Genomic DNA, 21,838 nt, shown 5'->3' on the forward strand with positions numbered 1-21,838 from the left:
GAGATACTTTGAGAGTTTCTTTCTATCACTTTTTCTGATCAGCTGTTTGCCTTGTGTGAGTTCTTCATAAAATCGTCTTTTAGGCAAGATATGTTTGGCATTTTAACTTGCTGTATTTGCTTACACTCTTAAAATCAAACAAGGTGTCCACCCACTTACAACTTCAAAGGTAAGTATACAACTTGCCCTCAAATAGCTTTACTGCACTTTAGATGATGGAAAATACCTTTTACATCCTCCTCATTATCAGTCCTCAAGTAACTAGGGTAGAAATATCATTCCCTTCAATCAATTAAAATGCTCAAAAATTCCAAGAGCATTCATCTGGAAATAGAGGTCAACTGGTAATGCCTTATTTCCCTGCCAAGCACCCCCTTAGAATCCCTCAAAAGTGAAGGCACATCCCTGTACACAATGGAGATGGGACTATTTCTTTTCATAAGGGGAAACTCAGCAACAGACTATCAGCTATCACACAACCCCTAATTCTAGGTAAATATGGAGGATTTCAGTTTTCCTCCGGATCACCAGCCAGCTGGAAAAAATATCCTTCAATAAATTTCATTTGAACAACCAAATTTATGGGGGAGTTTTCTCCTTTTTCTGTTTCTAATGGAGATGCTGGCATATCACATAATCATTCATTTGGAAGGAAGGGAAGGAGAAGGAAATAAGCATTTATATAGTGCCTACTATGTACCAGACATTACATTAAGCATTTTTACAAATATTATCTCATTTAATTATCACAGCTTTTATTATCCCCATTTTATAGTTAAGGCAACTGAAACAAAAGTAGATTAAGTGAATTGCCCAAGGTAGTATTACTAGTAAGTGTATGAAGCTGGATTTGAACTCAGGTCTTCCCGATTCCACGCCCAGCACTCTACTTCTGCACCAACAGAATTTGGAAAAAGAAGAGAGAAACTAATCAAGTCTTCTCATTTTAAAAATCCTACACCTAACTCACAAAAACAGCCCTCATTCAGATTGCCTCAATGAACTATCCCCAATCACTTGCCCAAGATTATCCAAGTCCTAAATCCTTCAAAGAAGATTTACACAATATAGAGAGAGCCTTTTGGTATTTTAATTTTTCATGGATACCAGTGCAATAGTTAGCCTGCCTGTCTGCTTATTACCCTGTCAGTTACTATCCCTAGGCTGCCTATCTCTCCCAATACATGTCCACAAGTCATCTTTGGTAATAAGCAACAGCCCTTTTTCTTCATGAAGCACTGGGCATGCACCTCTCATATATTTATCATGGATCTCCACTGTCCTCAGGGAAAGCTTGAATCTTTACTTTTCTGATATTTACAGTGTTCTATGATTCAGAGCTACACAGAGCACAGGGATAATTTTTTAAAAATGTGTTTTGGCAGCAGAGTAATTTGGGATTCGTATTTAGGAGCCCTAAGAAAATCCCCAAATACAGTCTTGCCTGTCCTCTATTTTTAGGTCCAGCTCACTGTACATCTGCAATACCCATCTAAAATAGATGGAACTAGTGACTCCCTATCCAAACATATGTCACTATCTGAGTAAAATATTTTCTTTATCCATTAGTTCTTTCCAATATAGATTGCTAGACCAATGTCTATTGAGAGGTTATAGGCCCTCAAGTATTGTAGGGCTCAAAGTCAATTCAGTGTCATGCATAAAGAGAAGCATCCAGATATCTTCACAACTTATAATGAATTCATCTTCCATTTTGACTCTATATAGAACAAAACTTTTTTTTTATTGTTTGTTTTTTATTTTCAGGTAAATATAAAATGAGGTCATCAATTGAAAGTATGAGGCTTGAGAAAGGATGAATAGGTTTGTAATAGTTGCTATAGAAAGTGTGATAAGCAACTCACCCCACACTCTAATTACTTCCAGATAATGGAACTTCCTATGCCACAGGTTTAAAACCCTGTAAAAAGGTGCCAATTGACTAATTTCTTTCATGGTATATAACAAGAACAAAACTTCTTAAACTATGAGTTGCAACTCCATATGAAGTCGTGTAACTGAATGTGGAGAAAAGCATCAAATATTCCAAGATTTAATTCTTGTAAAAATAAACAAGCACATCCATCTCAAATTTTCTTTCATCTTTAATAAATAGTAAAATTATATATATAATATATATATGTATATATATATATATATAATAAAATTATATATATATACCAAAGAATTGTTTTAAAATAAATTTCTTTACGATTTATTATCAGTAAATACTTGATTGGTATACCTATTTTATATATCTATATACCCAGGGTCACATAAAAATTTCTTGGGTGAAAAGGGGTCATGAGAGGAAAAAAATTTAAGAAGCCCTGGTATAGAACACTGACAAACAGTGCAAGTATGGATCCCTGTTCTGTAAACTACCTGATGTAAATAATACAAAGACTACTAAAAGAAATTATCTTTGCTGTTACATTCATCAAAAATTTGCCTTCCAACTTAACATATGTATGGGAAAAAGGAGTGGGAGAAAGGAGAAAACAAGATTTATTAAAATACCTACTATGTGCCATGCACTACATATGGCACTTAACAAATATATGATCTCATTTGGTCCTCCCAACAACCTTGGGAGGTAGGTGTTAATATTCTCCACATTTTACATTTGGAAAAAAGCAAGCAAATGATCAAAGCCTAATAATTTGAACTTAGATCTTCCTGACTATCAGCCCAAGGTTTTATACTACCACCTAGCACTTCACTTTGCTCTTTCAGGTCAAAAAAAAAAAAAAATTTTTTTTTTTTTGGATGATCAATGAACAATAAACACATAAGCAGGATATTAAAATCTCCATATATTAGGCAATGGCATGTAGCCAGAATATTGGGCAAAAAGGAGATAATAACAGCAAATAACTCTCAAGGTTATTGGGAGCATCAAATGAGATAATATTTATAAAGCATCTAGAACATAGTATGTGCTTTATAAATGTTAGTTATTATTACTGTTTTTATTATCTGTCAATCTGTTACCATGAAAATACTGTCTGCAGCAATCTTCTACAAAAATCAGTCTGTTTCCTGATCATATTTTCATTAGAGATTTCCTAAATTAATGAATGTTAGAATCCTTACAAAGTGTTAATTCACTGGAATTGATAGAAACAATGCTTAAGTTTACACCTTTGAGAGTTCACACATTAGCTCACACATTAGAGTTCACAAGTCTGGGAGATTCACAAGTTACACTCCCACAATCCCACTCTCGGAGGAGGAGACTTCGGGAGATGCAGAAAGCAGGAGTCAGTTGAGGAGATTGAGAGCCAGAAGTCAGTTGGGGAGATTGACAGAGCCAGAATTCAGTCAGGAGATTCAGAACCAAGATTCAGAGAGAGCTGGAGTCTGAAGCTGGCAGAGGCAAAGGACAAGCTGCAAGAGCTCTTGGAATCAAGGGGAGAGATAGGCTTCTAAGAAAACTAACTGGGATATTTTGACGGAGACAATAAAGGATTTGGACTTTAACTTCTGGATGCGTTTGAGGTGATTATTGATTTGAACTGAAACTAAGGCTGCCTCCAGAAGTTCCCCAAGAAACCTGCACCCAGAGAACTATTATATTTAAGAGAACATTACAAATGAATAAATCTCTAATACCATAAAAATAAAATAAAGTAAGCATAGTAGTTATTTTGATATTGTCTCAATCGCTTTAAAAAAAAATACTATATTTCCTCCCTACTCTCATTCTTTTAAGATATCTTTAAAATCCATCATTAAGTAAATTTTAAACTATGTAACCTCAAGCATAGGATTCCTCCCTTTGTTTTTGGTAAGGTCTTACTTCTTGTGCCTGAATTCTTTTTTTCATGTATCATCTCACTGTATACTAATTAAGAGTGCAAATGAAATTATTTTCATAATATTCATATCACATTTTCATTTTGGATATTTTTGTAAAACAATCTTTTCCATAATAAAGCACCACGCAATTGATGAAGAACATGGAAACATATGTGTATCCCTACACACCACACACACACACACACACATACAAATACTCTTCAAAAAAATTTTAAAGGCCAAGAAATAACTTACTGGTTCCCAATAGTTGAATGTTTCATCACAGTCAGAAATATTACTCAGGAGGGCAGCACAGAACCGAGCTGAGATCAAGCACTTGAAAGCAGTAGATCCTTCTGGTGCCCAGACTTGTCCTGCTTTACTTCCAGATGGCCTACCCAGGGGCAAAGGATAGGTATCAGGAAGGGGTTACTAGGATGGGAATAAAACTAGCAAGAGGGAAGGGAAAGAAAAGTAAAAAATGCAACAAAGTACTAAAGTTATTATGAAAGAAAAGATATATTTCCAACAATACAATGATCCAAGACAATCCCAAAGGGCTAAATAACGAAGTATACTATCGGCCTCCAAACAAAGAAATGATATTGATTGACACACTGAAGCAAACATTTTTCACTTTCATTTTTTTTCTTTTGAATCTTCTTGTATAAAATGAATATGGAATATAATTGAACATGTATAATCTATATCTGATAGCTTACCATCTCAAGGAGGAGGAAGGAAAGGAGAAAGTGAGAGAAGGAAAGAATTTGGAACTCAAAACTTTAAATAAAAATATTAAGGAAAATGAAAAAACTTCAAAACTTTTTTGTCCTTTCTAAGTAGAATCTGTGAAACCAAAATTAGGACCTCAATTCTTTCACTTCATGGTTTCAATATTTAATTTAGAGACAAACCCAACAGCTGCAATTCCAAAACACCTCAGTCAATAATTAGTCAATGAATTAATGATTTGAAAAGGAAATTGTTTCTTAGAAATTTGAATTCAAAAAAATTCAGCATACAAGTATAGAAGAGGAAAGACCTGGCTTGGAAATAATAATATACATTTAAATTGCTCTTTAAGGCTTACAAAAAATTTTCCACCCACTCCTACGCAATATACAGCAAAAAGCAGGCTACATCCAACAAAAGTAATTAAATTCTAGACTACATAAAAGACTCAATACCCTCAAAAGTCCTTCCAGTTTTAAAGTATGTTCCTATGTGGAAAAGCAAATTGTCCACACATCAAGAATATATTATATTTAATTCTGAGTACTAAATGTTAAAAGAAACACTAATGAACTAGAACACATTTAGAAGAGGGTAACCAAGTTGGTCATAGAACTAGAAATCATAGCATATGAAGAAAAACTAAAGGAATTGGGGACTTTTGGCCTGAATCATAAATAGAACAAAAAGGACATGATAGCTATCTTCAAAAATCTGAAGGGCTGTCACTTTTATGTAGGACCATTGGACACAATTAGGAACAATATTCAGAAGTTATAGGATGGAAGATTTTGATTCAAAAACCAGAAAGCACTTTCTAACCATTAAGAGCTTTCAAAAGTGCAATCCATTGATTACAGCGAGGCCTGGAGAGATTTGTATGAACTGATGCTAAGTGAAATGAGCAGAACCAGGAGATCATGATATGCAGCAGCAACAACAAGATTATATGAGGATCAGTTCTGATGATGTGGCTCTTTTTAACAATGAGATGATTCAAGCCAGTTCTAATGGTCTCGTGATGAAGAGAGCCATCAAGCCTCGGACTCCGTGCCCTGACATCTCTTTCAATGAATGGTAAACTGGAGCACCAGACACCCCCCTCCCTCTCGAGATGCTAGAGAACACCCTGGGACCGCCCTGGAGCCATCTGAAAGCTCCGCCACAGCCCATCTGGGGAGTCTTGGGGAAGTCCTGGTCTGCAAAAGGAGGGGCAGAACGAGCTGGGCTATCTCCCGAGTCCAGGTGAGTCGGGCTCGCTCTCCTGTCCCAGCCCTCGGGTTTTAGACGCCTCCTCCCCTCCTTCCCGGTAGAGCCCAAACCAGTCAAGGGGTAATGTCCTTGGCCCTGGGGGAGAGGGAGGAGGAAGAGAGGAAGGAGAGGAGCCCTTCGGCCAGGGGGGCGGATCCAGGAAAGAAGGGGATGCCTCGGAAAAGGGACTGGGAAACCGGGGCCGACCGCCGGGCCGGGGAAGAGAAGAGCCCGCCCAAACGCGTCCCCGCCGAGTTCTTGCCCGTACTCAGCCCGCTGCTCTGAGGCAGTGGTTGCTTCTCGGCCCGGGGGCTCCTCCCGCAGCTTGGTCGGGTCTCCGCCGCCGCCGCCGCCGCCGCCGCCGCCGCTTCCCTTGAGCCGCTGCCTGGCCCCCCTAGCCGCCATAGCAAGTATGGGCAAAGGAAGAGGCTGGACCCAACGAAGTCCTCGCTTTTGACGCCATGGGTCGTTTGGGCGAACGGTGGCCACCGAGGTACGAAATACTTCATACGAACAGAAGCGCTGGAGTTCCGTGTCATTTGAGGACAGTTTTTTCGGGGAGGAAGAGATATGACCCCCAGACTCATACCTCTTCCATAATGTCTAATCTGTGCCTCAAACATTCTTGCCTCTTCATCCTTTCTATTTCTTCACTGCCCAATATAATCCTTCTAAATAGTCCTCCATCCCCAGATTTCCTTAAGGCACTTCGGTTTGCAACACCAAATGATACATTGACTCTGCTTGCAGAGCCCAGGACACAGTCCTTGCTACTTAGGAGCCTACACTTTCCAGTTACTTTTTTGATTCTTAACTCGGGGTGGTTTGGGGGCAGGCCTATTTGACACAAGTTATCCCCTTTATTTTGGTGGTAAACTTTATGAGGCAGATTTGCTGTGGATATCCCAGGACACCAGCAAGCAATCAATGCCTTAGTGTGAAGCCAATATATCACAAAAAAGGAGTATTGCTCTAACTTAATGCAGTCATTAATATCAAAGAGATAGGGAATATGCACCAGTCCTAAATCAGGAGGACACTTAACACTTCCTGGCTGTGTAATCCTGGGCAAGTCACTTAACCCCAATTGCCTTAGCAAAAAAAAAAAAAAAAAAAAAAAATTAAAAAGAGAGATAGGGAATGAGAATAAAGAAACCAAAAGATATGTTTTACCTAATAAACTATAAGTAGAGATTTTCAGTTTATTTGATTTATTTTTTAAAAAATACTTGTTTCCTGTTTCAATATGCCATATTCTTTAGTATTATTTCCTAAGTTTATTTTTCCAAAGTTAAATATTCCAGTATATTTCAAACTAAAACACAAAATGAAATAAATTATGATATGTGCTAGTCCAGGATTTAGGATCTTAATCAATGGGCTGTATATAAGAAAGAAAACAATGCTTTAATAACCCCTGATATAATTAGGTTTTTTTATTACTACCAATTACAATAGGTCTAAGAGAATGAGAAATGCCTCCAAGCTAAACTCAATTCAACTTAAGTACTTATTGAATATCATATTCCTAGCTCTATGATAGTTACTTTGGATACAATGACTAAAAAATAGTCCTTAAGCTAAAAGAGGTTATAGTCTACAAAAAATATACATTACTATATTTTCAACATATTTAACACTACCCGCCAGCTAGGGGAATGGGTGGGGAAGAGGGGAAAATTTCCAACAAAAGGTTATGCAAGGGTCAATGTTGGAAAAATTACCCATGCATATGCTTTGTAAATAAAAAGCTTTAATAAAAAATATCTATGTGTACATGTACATGTACACATCCCAAAAACCTATATAAGGTTTTCAGGTATGGGGATAAAGTAAGAGGCAAAAAAAGGATATAATTAAGATTATCAGCAAAATCCTTTTGTAGAAGGTACAACCTAAGCTATACTTTGAAGAAAGCTAGGAATTCTCCAAGACAAAGGTAACGATTCCAGGAATGCAAAACATGGCAATGGGAAAGGAAAGATTTCATACAGGTAAGAGTAAGCAACCATTTTATCTAAAAAGATAGATGGATCAGATGGTGAAAAGCTTTAAAAGCCAAAGCAGTTTATATTTTATTCTGAATGTAATAAGGAGCTCCTGGAGTTTCTTGAGCAAGAAGATGACAATCAAATCCATGCTTTAAAAATATCAATTTGGGAGTTACACAGGTGATAGATTGGAACAGAAATAGATTAAAGGACAGGAAGACCAGTAAAGAAGTTGGCTGTTAGAGGCAGCTAGATGGCACAGTGGATAGAGCACCAGTCCTGAAGTCAGGAGGACCTGAGTTCAAATGTGATCTCAAACACTTAATACTTTCTTATCTGTATGACCCTGGGCAAGTCACTTAATCCCAATTGCCTTAGGGGGGAAAAAAAGTTGGCTATTATTTGCAGGTAAAAGGTATAATAAACCAGGATGTCATCTATTCTTTTCTATTCTGAATCTACCAATGATTTATGTGAGTGTAGAGAAGGATACAGTTGCTATAGATTTTGTAGAATAAATACATCTTATATCCCTAGTCCTTAGGACAGGATCCCCTACATATTTAATAAATACTTGTTGACAACTTGTGGATGAGAAAGACTAAAGAATTAGAAAATTCAAAAGTTGTAAACTTGGAAAAGTTGTAAAATTGGAAGAATGGCAATATCCTTAACAAAAAGCATGGATTTTTGTCACACTCCAGTGAATTGGCAAAGATGACAAAAAATGGGAATAGTTAATGTGGGACTAGTTGCACAATTATAGGCACACTACTTAGTTCATTGTTGGTGAAATCAGAACAACCATTTTAGAAAGCAATTTAGAATTATGCAAATAACATGACTAAATGTTCATATTTTTTAACCTGGAGATTCCATTGCGGGGACCCCATGAGGATCACTAATAAGAAGAAAATCCCCAAAGAGTATGGCAGAAACTAGGCATTGACTAATATTTAACACCCTATACCAAAAAGATTCATGATTTAGACATGAAGCTTACTATAAGCAAATTAGAAGAACAAAGGAGAGTCTGTCTCTCAGATCTATGGAGAAGGAAGAAATTTATGGCCAAACAACTAGAGAACATCATGAAATGCAAAATGGATAATTTTTATTATACTAAATTAAAAAGATTTTGTACAGACAAAATGAATGCAGCCAAGATTAGAAGGGAAGCAGAAAAAAGGGGGGGAAATTTTACATCCAAGTTTTCTGTTAAAAGCCTTATTTCTAAAATATATAGAGAATTGACTCAAATTTATAAGAATACAAGCCATTTTCCAATTGATAAAGGATATGAACAGACAATTTTCAGACAATTTCAGACATTTCTAGTCATATGAAAAAATGGTCTAAGTCACTATTAGGGAAATATAAATTAAAACAACTCTGAGGTACCACTTTACACCTCTTAGATTGGCTAAGATGACAGGAAAAGATAATGATAAATGTTGGAGGGGATGTGGGAAAAATGGGACACTAACATTGTTGGTAGAATTGTGAACTGATCCAATCATTCTGGAGAACAATTTTGAGACTATGCCCAAAGATGTATAAAACTTTGATCCAATTGTAGCTCTACTGGGGCTGTATCCCAGAGATCATAAAAAGAGAAAAGGGCCCAAATGTGCAAAATTGTTTGCAGCAGCCCTTTTTGTAGTGGCAAGAAATTGGAAATTGAGTGGATGTCTATCATTTTGGGAATGGCTGAATAAGTTAGGGTATATGAATATTATGGAATATTATTGTTCTGTAAGAAACCATCAGCAGGATGATTTCAGAGAGGCCTGGACTTATATGAACTGATGCTAAGTGAAGTGATAGACCCAAAAGAACATTGTACACAGAAACAAGATTATTACGTGATGATCAATTGTGATGGATTTGGCTTTTTCAACAATGACATAATTCAGGCCAATTCCAAGATTTGTAATGGAGTCATCTGCATCCAGAAAGAGACTATGGGATCTGAATGTGCATCATAACATAGTATTTTCATTTTTTTAATTGTTGTTTGCTTGCTTTTTTCTCATTTTTTTTCCCTTTTTGATCTGATTTTTCTTGTACAGCATGATGTGGAAATATAAAGTTTAGAAGAATCACACATGCCTCTAACCTATATTGGATTACTTGCTGTCTAGGGGACAGGGTAAGGGCAAAGGAAGAAGAAAAGTTTGGAACACAAGGTTTTGCAAGGGTGAATGTTGAAAACTATCTTTGCCTGTATTTTGAAAATAAAAAGCTATTATTAAAAAAAAAAAAAAAAAGAAGTCCCCACATACAAGAAAATATTTATAACAGCACTTTTTGTGGTAGCAAAGAATTGGAAATAAAATATATATCCATCAAATGGGAAGTGACTAAAGAAATACATAATGTAAAGGAATATAACTACAGGAAGAAAAGACAAATCTGATGAATACAGAGAAATACAGACACAATTTGATGCAGTATGAAACAAGCAGAACCAAGAAAACAAAATAGAATTGATTACAACTCTAAGGGTTAAAAAGCCTCTAGAAGCAAGGAATGCAGTTCAAAGCATGTGGGAGTACCTGAGGAATGAGAGATACCGAGGCGCAGGTGAGTCCTACTTGGAGGTGGGGTTTAGCCCCAAGAGGCGGTGTCTGATTCCAGGTACCACATCTCCCTCCTTAGTGCTTTCAAAGCCTAGCACACCTCCCTCCCTCTTCTCAGGCCAATCTCATTATGCCAGGTTCCTAGAGGACCTCCCCTTTCTCCCGATGCTCAGGGAGTATAAATATGTGCTATCTAAGAATAAAGTTCTCTTTCGCTTAACCCCTACCTCCTGGTGGTCTGTCTCTATGGGATCCGGGTTGGTGCCCAAAGACGGGTAAGTGTGGCTCAGCTGTGCCTTCGACAGAGGGGCATTAAGAGTAGCTCAAAGGGGAGCTACCAGGTTAGAGTAGTCCATAGGGGCATAACAAGAACAATGTAAGTGTAAAGCACAATCAGAAAGCAATCAGAAGAGAAAGCCGCAAAATTACAAAGAATAAACATGACCCCAAAATTGACAAATGAAAAGATACTCTCACGCTATTCCTCTCATAGGGTTGTGGTAAATTGCATATATTTTCAAACTTTTTGAATGTATTAATTAATCTTGATTTTTTTTCTTCCTTTTTTTTTCTTTATAAAACATTTGTTATTCACAATGACTCTGAGATGTGTAGTGGGATACTGGGGAAATTATGGTGCTATTAAAAAAATTATCAATGAAAATATATTTTTTAAATAGTACTGACTTGTTGAGATGAAAAATAAAGCATAATGGAAGTGGAAAGAAAAAATAGGGATTTTGAAAAAAGAGTGAGCTTTTTTTGGGCAGGGGGGAAATGATTTCTGATTTGGAGTTGTTAAATTCAAGATACTATGGAATAGAGAAATGAAAATATTTCAAGGAAGCAGATCAAGGAAAAGAGATGGTATATATAAATTTAAGAGTCACTGACAAAGAGATGATAATTTAAACATAAAGGCTGGTTCAGTCATTAAGACAATATATACAAAGAGAAAAAAAGAGGGCCCAGAAATAGGACTGGGGCATATACAAAAGGAACAGAACATGGTTCTTCGGCAATAAAAAAGACTGAAAAAAAAAATAGTGAAACAGGTGGAATCGGGAGAAAGCAACATCAGAAAAACAGACAGAGTGCTTAGAAAAAGGGAGAAGTTAGCAGTATAAAAAGCTAAAGAAAAGTGAAGAATAATGATGATGACTGAAAAGAAGCACTGTATTTAGGAGCTATGAGTTTGTGAGAATCTTGGAGACCGCGTTTTCAATCAAATTAAAGACACAGAAACTAGAACACAGAAGGTTGAAATGTGAGTGGTTCAGTAAAATAATTATTAGTCAGAAACTCGAGAAAGTCTTTGGTGCATAAAGAACACACATGGTTCTTTTCATTCATGCCAACACTTGAAGAAAATTACTTAATATTCCACAAAGCTACCTCAATGTCACATGTAAACATCGTTGTATCTCATTTCTAAACCGATTTTGAATCACTGTTGCCTGCTGATGACTTAGAGCTCTGTCATAAGTCTGGTAGGTCAGTCTATAACAAAGGCTGACCCGTCCAGTTTGTGGGTGCTGGAAATGATTAAGGAGCTGTATGGATGTGATCATCTCTTGAGATACAGCTCGAGCCACAGTGTGAAACTCTACTTCATCAAATCCCCTCTCCTCATCTAGCCAAAAGCTAATATCATGTACATAAGATGGAGGATAGAGAGAAAAAATCTTAAAGGGTTCTATTTTTCCAGGAACAAAATGATCTAGAAAACGTTCATCGAAGGTCCATAAAATTCTCCAGTCAGAGATCCCCCATACCAACATGACTAAAAGATCTAGGTTCACAGATGCAAATACAAAATCCAAGTCTTGGTACAGCTGGCTTGTAGCAGATGTTATGATAGACCCAATAACCAGATCCACAATTTCATCTGGACCAAAATTGTGAGGCTTCACACAAATCACATAATCTTTTTTATTTTCCTGAGGTTTAAATATCAGAGAGCTGCTCAATTCAGGGCCATCTGGCAACTTCTGTGTGAGAAGGCCATGTAGAGTACATTTCAGGTGTTCCAAGAATAAATGAAGACAGGAATCACTCATTTCTTTATTAAATCCATGAATAAATAAAGTCTCATGAAATGCTGGCAGCATAAAAGGTGAAATAAAGCATTTCCTAAAAACAGGACCACTGAGGATGTGCAGAGATCCTGGAAGGAAGGAGGGTCTTTGGATAATATCCTGTGCATAAACTAGGAGGGAAGACCTGAGATGGAACTTTGTTGGGCTTTGAATTTTCTTCTGGGTCTCTTGTTCCCCCTGAAGATGGAGCCTTGAAAATGACACCAGAAAGTCCTTCATGTCATATATTGTTTCATCAGCCAACAACTCAGAATGTGGAATTTTCTCTTCTTGGGGAATGATCCAAAAAGGAGCTGATGGAGAATCAAAGCTCCAGGCAATGGGATTATCACAGCCTTTCTCTGGAAGCAAAGGAGTGGGGCATTTCAGTCTCCAAAGTAAAAAAGTTTTACTGAGCCCAGCAATCAGCTTTTCATTTATGGTCCTGACAGGATGATTTGAATTTGTTTCAAGGAAACCTCTGTTTGATACAAAAAAAGAAATCATTCTAACTTAAAAAACAAAAACAACTGTTGTTTAGGTGGAATTAAAAACAAACAAATAGCAAGAGAAGTTAACAGTAAGCTTAAGAAATAAAACAAACTATTTTCAGGACAACATAATGTAATGATTAGAAAAACAGGCTAAAAAACCCTAGGAAGACTGGGGCTCAAAAGTTCTCTTTGATACATAATGTCTGTAGAGCCTAGAGCAAATCACTTAACCTTTCAATGCACTAGGCAATTCTCTAAGACTGTATGTTAGAGAGAAGATGCTAAGCAGCACTGAAAGAGGGAGATTCCTTACCTGGGAGTTCTCTGTATCCATGAAATCACAGGTCTAGTTCCTATCCTTATCTAATACTATAAACAAAAATGTACTGATTCAGAACCCCAACTACTACCTTATATATGAAAAACTAAAAAATGTAGCAATTGTAATTACTGGGAATCTGAGGAATGACAGACTGACAGTTTTAGAGGGATAATTATCATCATTAATCATTTAGCATTTGTAGGATGAAGGGCTTCCATCAAGTTAATTAGTACACATTCTGAGATGGATGGTATTTCTAAAAAATAAGAGATTACCTGTTTATCTTCCCTACTAATGCTTCTGGTACAGTGAAGGAAAGCCAGTGGTCATCCAGTCTAACTCTGCAGATCATGGGCTGGGATTCTTCAAAAGGTAAACTCCGGGTAAAGACATGATTCAAAGCACCTTCAACATGGAAGGACTTGTTCTGACTCCTGGAAAAACACAAGACCTTATGTATGAACTGAATAATGGGTAAAAAGGAATAAGCATTCTTAAGGGACTGAATCAAAATATCAGAGAAAATCCTATAGCTCAGTTTTTAACAGAGAGGAGATAAAAAAAAAAAAAATTGAATTTTACTATTGTGTGTTACCTGTACCCAGTGCACTTGTACCCTGGCACAGTCCCAGAAGTGAAAGGATGAACATTGCTCAAGATGAGTCCTCCTCTAGCTGCCATAGCTACTACTTGCCAACTATTATGCCATTCTCTCCTGGGATAATCAGCAGGAGTTCCTCCTTGTCCTCTGCATAATGCCACATGAACCTCCCCTCTTTCTGCAAGGACATCAGCACAGCTACAGGGGAAAAAATTTATTTTTCAATAGCAATTAGAAATAACCATGGATGCCACAAACACATTGAGATTCTTAAACTGTTTTTTAAGCACTAAGAATCTAATTTTTAAAATCTGGCTACAAGTAAATGAGAATAAAATCAAAATATGCTTAGAAGTACCCATGTGGTATTTTTTGACCAAAAGCATTATGTTCATACTAGAACTGGTGTTTGCAAAATTTCTGTAAAATGTAATCAGAGGGTTTTATTTTCCTAATCATTTAAAACAAAATTTTTTTTTTCATCTTCCCTAATAATTAAAGTATAGAACTGTCCCTTAAATGGTATACTAGACAACTAATCTCCTGAGCAGATTATGAAGTCAAGTCCCTTGAACATGACATTGTTCTGGAATTCCTCCCCACCTGAAATATTCTCCCTTGAGATTCCACATATCAAATTTAATGCTTCTTTCAAGGAAATATCTTTCTGACAATAATTATATGACTCAGAGTTAGTCACTTAATTTGTCTGCTCCTGTGTCCTTGTCTGTAAAATGAAAGGGTTTGACCGGGTGATCTCTAAGCTCTAAATCTATACTCCAGGGCTCAACTTAATTTTGACCTCCTACAGATCACTTTATCTGGACAGTCTTTCTCATACTTTTCTGTCCCCTGCCTGGTTACCCACAGTAATGTAATTGCCTCTGCCACAAATTTTGTTTGCTACATACCATCCTGTGATCACTTTGAAAAGAAAAATAAATATATGCACATGCTTATATACATATACACACACCCACATATATATGTTCATCTATACATACAAAAACATACACAGAAAACACAATAAAAATGATCATGCACAAGCCAGTTTTGTTTTTTTTTTGGGGGGGGGAGACAGGGAAGGGTAGCTTATGTATTTTATATACATATTCTTTTGCCCTTTCGTTTTTTCAAGTTTCAGTTATTCCTCTAGGGCTAGGACCATGTGACAGACTTTTCCAGTAGGACACCATACCTGGTAAAGGGCTGAGCCCCACCTCACCTCTGGAAAAACCTGGCAAGTAGCTCCCTGTTCTTGGCCACTCCAGCTTTGCGCCCACAGTGCGGGAAGTTGAAATAAATGCGATCAAACTTCCAGCCATCCTCTGCAAAGGCTTCTGCCAACTGGGTACAGTCCACCCCAAAGCGCACCTCAGCACCTGGGGGAGGAGGAATGGTGTGAAGAGCAGAAAAAGCTGGGAGCACAGGATCACCCGCAGCTCAGCACCCAGTCAAGAACTAATTCTCCAAGCTTCCCACAAGCTTTTTAATTCAATAAACACTTATGTTAATTGTTATATATATAATTATTTTTTGTCAGACTTATTATGTCTATTATTATATATTATTATTTTTATGCTACGTGTCACTTATGTTTATTGTTATTATATACTGTATTATTATTTATCTTGTCATTCAAATACTTAAGTTAATTATTATATTTTATTATTATTCTATTTTTTATTTATGCTGTCAAACACTTGTTTATTATTATTATATGCAATATATAATATATATCATTATTAATATATATTGTATATTACACACAATATATTATTAATATACATAATTGTATATATACGTATAACATGTTTTACACAATATACAGTATATATTGTATATTTATTTACACTGTGTCAGGCATGTTTATCATTATTATATATTATTATTAATTAATGCTATCTGTCAGACATTGTGCTAAGCGCTGGGAATACAAAACGAGGCAAGTGCCCTCAAGAAGCTTACAATCTATTGGGGAAGACAACAAATAAATAAATATATACAAAAGCAAGCTATATGCAGGATAAATAGGAAATGATCAAAGGAAAGCATTGGTATTCAGAGGAATTGGGGAAGGCTACCAGTAGAGGTGGTTTTTTTTAGTTGGGACTTAAAGAAAGCCGGGGAAATCAGTAGTCGGATAAGAACCGAGGAAATTCTCGGGGAAACGGGAACAACCAGAGCAATCACCTTCAGCTCTACTTGGAAAAAAAAAAAGGGGGAGGAAAAAAAAAAAAAAAAAAAGAAGCTTCGCGCCTAGGTTAAGGATGCGCGGAAGAGAAGAATCACACGGACGCGGGGGCGGGGCTTCAGGGAGGAGTGGAGCCTCATTACTTAATGGGGGAGGGGCTTCGGTGAGGGGAGGGGCTCCGCTACCTCGATCGCGCAGGCGTTGTAGGTTCTCCTGAAACACCGAGTCCCCGGCCAAGTCCGTGAGTTCCTGAGGACAAGTGGCTATGAGACTTGTGCCGGGCCCTTGATTCTCGCTCAAGGCGGCGGCGAAGGAGAAATTTCCCTCCCCAACCAATAGGAGGCGGCGAGCGACCATGGTGCCTCAGCTTGTCGCCACTCGCTCCGCGCTGTGTAACACACGTTAGCTGTCACTTCCCCTTCCTCCCGCCGTCCTCCCCGGTCGCTGAATGATGACGAGCCATAGCGTCAGGTTGCCTTGACAACCCGTTGTTGGTCCTCCGAACTAGTGGTGGTGGTGATAATCATGACTGCAAATTTGAGGAATTTTCCCCGTAAGGTAAAACCTCTCCTTCTCCTCCCCCCCCCCCCCGGACTAACCAAGCGCAAGCTGATTCGTCAGCACTTCTGTGACGTCACAAGCAATCGCTAATGCAGAAGCTGGTGACGAATCCTGGACGAGCAGCCCCTTCACCAACTTGCCCTCCTCTGCCCTTCAGCCTGGGACGCATGTTAGAGTGTGCATTTGGGAAAGACCCTGAGAAGCCGAGGGATGGGCGAGGGCCCCACCGCTACTTAGCGGCGGGGCTCTGTCTCACCCGGGTCTTCCGAGTCCGGATCCAGTTCCCTTTTTTGCTGCGAACCATGACTGGCCCCCCGCAGCCTGAGCCTTGTCACTCACTGTCTGGGTGAACCTTGAGCGAGTCATTAAGCATGCGGGCCTCTATAAGATGTGGGGACTGGAATCCAACCCAGCCGGTAGTGCTTTCTCCCTTGGGAAACCATCCGGTCTAACCTCATCCGTCCCTAGAACTTGCTTCTTTGTGCACCGGTCCCTCCCGAGCTTTGAGGGCAGGGGCTCTTTTTTTTTTTTTTTTTTTTTTTTTTTTTTTTTTTTTTTTATAGCTTTGGAATAGTAATTTCCACATCCATGGTAGGCACATAATAAACATTTATTCAATTGAATGGGGATCCCATGACCCTGCCTTCTCCGGGCTACAGAAGGAGCTACAATACCACTTACCGCCACAAGGCTAAGAGGATAGAAAGTTAGTTAAGGTTTGAGGTCCAGGTCCCGCTGTACTCAGTTATCCAGCTGCCTGGTGATCTCAGCAGAGCAAACTTCACAAAGAGGGGCCAGTGACCTGTTTGTTTGGTCTCACTACCCAATATATGCTGGATTCCATTGGCTCTGCCTCAGGTTTGGGCAGTGACCTCTTCCTGTTGGCCACAGAGATTTCTATCAGGACAAGGAGAGCGAAAATCCTCATTTCCTGTGGATTGAAAATCCAAAATCTATGTTGGGTGACCTGTCAACCCCAGGAGCAACATGGAAAAGAAATATCAAGAATTCATTTGCTGTGAAAGCATTTCAGTGGAGCCAAAACTATGCAAATCATTTGTCCATAACCCAGAACAGGTATTTTCTTGGATCTGATCTGAAATGAACAGGGATGATCAGACTTGGGAAGAACATATTTGTCTTCAACTATTGAAAGGGTTGTTACATGAAAGAGGAACTATATCTGGAGAAATATATTTTGGCTTGAGGTTAAGAGGGAGGAGGAAAGCTAGAAACGATGAGAAGAGTTATGAAGATGTAAACTTAGACTTGATGTAATAAAAAAAAATTTTTTTTAAGAGTTAGTCAAAAGTAGAAAGAAGTGATTTGTAGGGTAATGAGTTCCCTTCTTTTGAGAGCTTTAAGCAAAGACTGGATGCAGAAGGATTTTTTCAGATTCAGTTTGGACTAAATAACCTCTGGAATCATTTCTAATTCTGAAATTCTAAGACTTCATTTTTCATTTCAGAGAAAGCAAATATGCTACAAACTAATATCCCTTGCCCCTTATATTCCTGAATTCTAAGTTAACTGCAATTTAATTGATACTCTATATTGGATTTCTGGATATTTAAGATTCCTAGAGCCCTCTCCAATACAATTACCTCAGTTAATTGACATTCGCTTTTTGCTGCACTGTGAAGGTAAAGTAGAGAAGTAGCTATTGCTATATGTCAGGAGTAAAAATGTAACTGCCTGATAAACTGCAGCAAACTGAAAGAAACCTGGATCTTAGTTGGACTTTATATTTTTCCAAGGCATTTGTCATGAATTCTGTTACTTGGTTTGTATAATGTTTTCCTTTTCCTGTCCTTCCCCAGAAATTATCCTTTTCTTGCTTTCTCACAAATCCACAATGTGGCTGCCTAATGCATGCAGATGGCCATGGTGAAATATGGACAGACTGGAATGATATGTCCAAGTTTTTCCAGTATGGATGGAGATGTACAACCAATGAAAATGATTACTCTAACCGTACCTTAATGGGCAACTGGAACCAGGAGAGATATGACCTTCAAAAGATTGTACAACCACAACCTATGCCCTCCCAGGTAATCCTCCTTCCTTTTCTTCCTTTGGCCTATTTATTTAGCACTGAAAACTATATGATAGTTTTAGGAGGCAGAATATATAATCCTGAGACTTCCCAATCAAATTGAACATTACCTTTCCTTTTAACAAATGACATAAAAGATGCCATGCAATTCCTCATCAAACTACAGAGGACTTTACTTTGATCTTATCTACTAATTCTGTCTCAGTACTGTTTGTTCATTCTCAGAACACTAGTATCTCCTAGATGAGGGTAGATTCCCCTATAATCTATACTGAATACATAGACTTGGACTTCCCTCATGGAAAGCTTTGCTGTGAAGCCTCCAGAACATATAAACCCAGGCAAGCTCTGTTACTACTAATGCCATGAAGACTTGCATACTTTGAAACTTGACTGCATAATTTTTACTGAAATTCTTCTATTTTTCTTCCTAGTATGGTCACTATTTTGAAACAACATATGGTACCAGCTACAAAAAGAAGCTGCCTCCTCCTCAAAGTAGGTGCTTTAAAGCAGAGAACAGGATTGGGATAGGGTAGTAATAATCACTTAATTAAAATTAAGCCTACTTCAAATGAGTGCTTTTAGGATGTTTTCCCTACCAAATTGTCTATTTCTCTACCTCCCCAGGAAGCTTCCAGCCTACAGTATAGACTTTTCTCCCTTTTACTGTGGGAACCCTATACTAACCCTCCAGGTTGTTTCTTTTTATTGGAATAACCAGTTTCCCACTTTGCCTAATGTGAACAGGACCTAATTTCAGTATTATATAGTGGAAAATGTGCAGAATTTAGGGTGGAGAGACCTGGGTTTGAATTTTAATTTTGACTGTTGACCATGATGCAAATCACTTTCTGAGTATGAATGTTCTCTTTTACAAAATAGAGATAATATAATATTTTACCTAGCTTGTAGTTATTGAGATCAAGAAAAATAATATTTGTAAAGCATTTAATCATTTAAAAAATATTAGCTAGTATTATTTTGGGGATAATCCCTGTTTGTTAAGTGATATCAATTTTCTAATTTCCTATCTTTCTTTGCAGGGTTTAAACAAGAACCTCACTGTTTTCCTGGACATCAGCCTGAGCTGATTCCTCCTCAATACAGACCTAGCACCATAGGAAAGACAGATTACATGTTGAATTTTTCAGCACCTCCACCGAGCGAAGGCTTTGTATGTTTATGTGTTCCTAAAGATGGTCAGTCCTAAAACCCTGGCACAGGAAACAAGACAAACTCCTTTTTTCTAGAGTAAAATATAACTGGGAATAGTTATCTATTCAACACAGTTAAGAATTTTGCTTTCTATAACATAGTAAGTCTTCTCTTAATGAAAAATAAAGCCCCTAGGAATTGGAAACCAATTTCTTCTGTTTTTTTTTCCCTTTCTTAATCTGAGAAATCAGTGTCACTTTTCAGTTATTGAAATGTAGATGCAACACTAGTTATTTGTTCTTCATTTTGAAGAGTACCAATGATATCACAGAATGATATCTTGACTCACATGTGAGTTGAATTTAAGTGAAGCAGATTTACAGAGTTATCAGCCTCAATAGCTCTCTTCAGAGTCATCAAAGTCTGGTGGCAAGACAAAAGTCAGGACAACTGGAAATGGCCCAGAGTGCAGTGGATGACCTTGGAGACTTCCATATCTGACCATGCCCTAAGTGTTCCAAAGCTGCTGCTTTAGCCTCTTTCTTGGCTGTGGAACAAATTGTTCTCATCTTCCCATTCCAGCAGGGGAAATTTTCACATGCTTGGAGTAACCCCTCATTCATTAGGTTTTTGGTCTGTCAGTTACCCTCAATCTGGTTTAGCCTGTCTTCCATGATAATTTCACTTGAGTATGGCTTACCATGCTGGAAACCCAGGTGAGAATTGGGTAACAAGTGATGAACACCAAAAGTGGGTGAGCAGCCCTGAAAAGGGATCAGCAAGTTTTCAAATCAGAGGTGCTAGTCCTCTCCCAAAACTCCATGCACCCTAATGCTATTAAAAAGGTATGGTAAAAAGATAAACTCTGTGTCTTCTGAAGAATATAATTATTCCCTAATCCAGGATGACTACATCTCATTTCTCTCTCTGCAAATAATAAATTCCCAAATGATTTAAACCTCAACAATCTTCCACAACATATTTTCTTTAATAAATGGAAGGAAATCATATATCTGGTATCACCTCCCTAAGAATCCCTTACATAGCACTAGGACAATGGATGAAATTTATAATGGTAATTGAGATTAAGGAATGCTGGTAGACCACTTTAGAGCAAGTTGTTCTCCCTTCCCTAGTGTTTGATATCAGCAGGGCTTTTTTGCAGAAGAATAAATGACAGATTTGTAGATTTTCACTTTATTTTAGTCACGATCTTTTTGCTTCTTTTTTTGTACTTTGTCTCAAACTCTGTACACACAATTTCTTCCCATTTACATTTTCCCTCTCAGTTCTCTGGACCTTGAAATTAGATCCTCCCTTGCAATATAAACTAATCCTTTGGAAACAGAAGCATTGTATTTCTCCATTGTTTTTGACTGCAGAAAGTGGGATGAAGAAAAGTTATAAGCTTAAAATGTATGTAGATTTGAGGATTGGAGCCAATGATGGAGTAAAGATGCTGTTTGAATTACTTCTGTTTCCAAATAAATATACAATGTAGAAAATTTTGAGAACGGATTCTAAAAAATAATTTTCTTTGATGCATGTGAAAGGTATGACTACACCCCAAACCATGCCTCTCCTGGAAGACTCTCTTTATCCTCAAGGACTTAAAATCAGGAAGAACGTAAAGGAGTGTTTCTGTGCAAATTTAATGAAATGAGAGAATTGTGTGTGTCTATATTTTTGTATTGTAATGCCACAAATGTCTTTTTTGGCTAACAGAACAGTTTTTTTTTAATCAGAAATTTAATCTTTTTATTCAAAGGCTACTGCAAAACATCCAAAACAAAGATGACATAGGATAGCAGAGTTAAAATGTAAACATGAAAATGTATAATAGCCATCCCTTTGACTTTGCTGTCCAAAACTCTCTTCCCTGGCCACCATTCCCCTTGCATATTAATTTTTCTCTATTATAATGTAAGTTTCTTGAGGACAGGGATTGTCTAAGTTACTTGTATTTCAATTTATAACATTTGAAATGGTGCTTGACCCATAGAGTAAATGCTTA

The 21,838-nt window shown here is 37.6% G+C and overlaps 2 protein-coding genes across 6 annotated transcripts in view; one reads left to right on the top strand and one right to left on the bottom strand.

Annotated features, from left to right (window-relative positions):
• The window catches only part of ALG9 (ALG9 alpha-1,2-mannosyltransferase), a 132,959-nt gene extending 116,521 nt beyond the window's left edge, over positions 1-16,438 (bottom strand). For 2 of the 4 annotated variants that reach the window (XM_031961167.1, XM_031961168.1), the window contains exons 1-5: positions 16,235-16,438; positions 15,081-15,237; positions 13,850-14,053; positions 13,530-13,688; positions 4,057-4,195 (exon numbers count right to left, since the gene is read on the bottom strand). In XM_031961167.1, coding sequence (XP_031817027.1) covers positions 4,057-4,195; positions 13,530-13,688; positions 13,850-14,053; positions 15,081-15,237; positions 16,235-16,406 — 831 coding nt within the window. In that variant the 5' untranslated portion in view covers positions 16,407-16,438. Of the gene's footprint in view, positions 1-4,056; positions 4,196-6,055; positions 6,255-10,069; positions 12,920-13,529; positions 13,689-13,849; positions 14,054-15,080; positions 15,238-16,234 lie in introns of those variants that run through there. The other 2 variants (XM_003764227.4, XM_031961169.1) reach the window with 2 other exon arrangements.
• C3H11orf1 (chromosome 3 C11orf1 homolog) lies at positions 16,246-20,029 on the top strand. Of its 2 annotated transcripts, none has more exons than XM_012545025.1 (4): positions 16,246-16,607; positions 18,431-18,661; positions 19,101-19,164; positions 19,713-20,029. In XM_012545025.1, the coding sequence occupies exons 1-4, from the start codon at positions 16,575-16,577 to the stop codon at positions 19,877-19,879; spliced, it is 495 nt and encodes a 164-aa protein (XP_012400479.1). In that variant the 5' UTR covers positions 16,246-16,574; the 3' UTR covers positions 19,880-20,029. The 2 variants fall into 2 exon arrangements, with proteins under 2 accessions (XP_012400479.1, XP_003764274.2); XM_003764226.4 differs by lacking the exon at positions 16,246-16,607 and adding an exon at positions 17,164-17,687.
• The last annotated feature ends 1,809 nt before the right edge of the window (positions 20,030-21,838 follow it).

The sequence above is a fragment of the Sarcophilus harrisii genome, chromosome 3, assembly GCF_902635505.1.
Source record: "Sarcophilus harrisii chromosome 3, mSarHar1.11, whole genome shotgun sequence".
NCBI classification, from domain to species: Eukaryota; Metazoa; Chordata; class Mammalia; order Dasyuromorphia; family Dasyuridae; genus Sarcophilus; species Sarcophilus harrisii.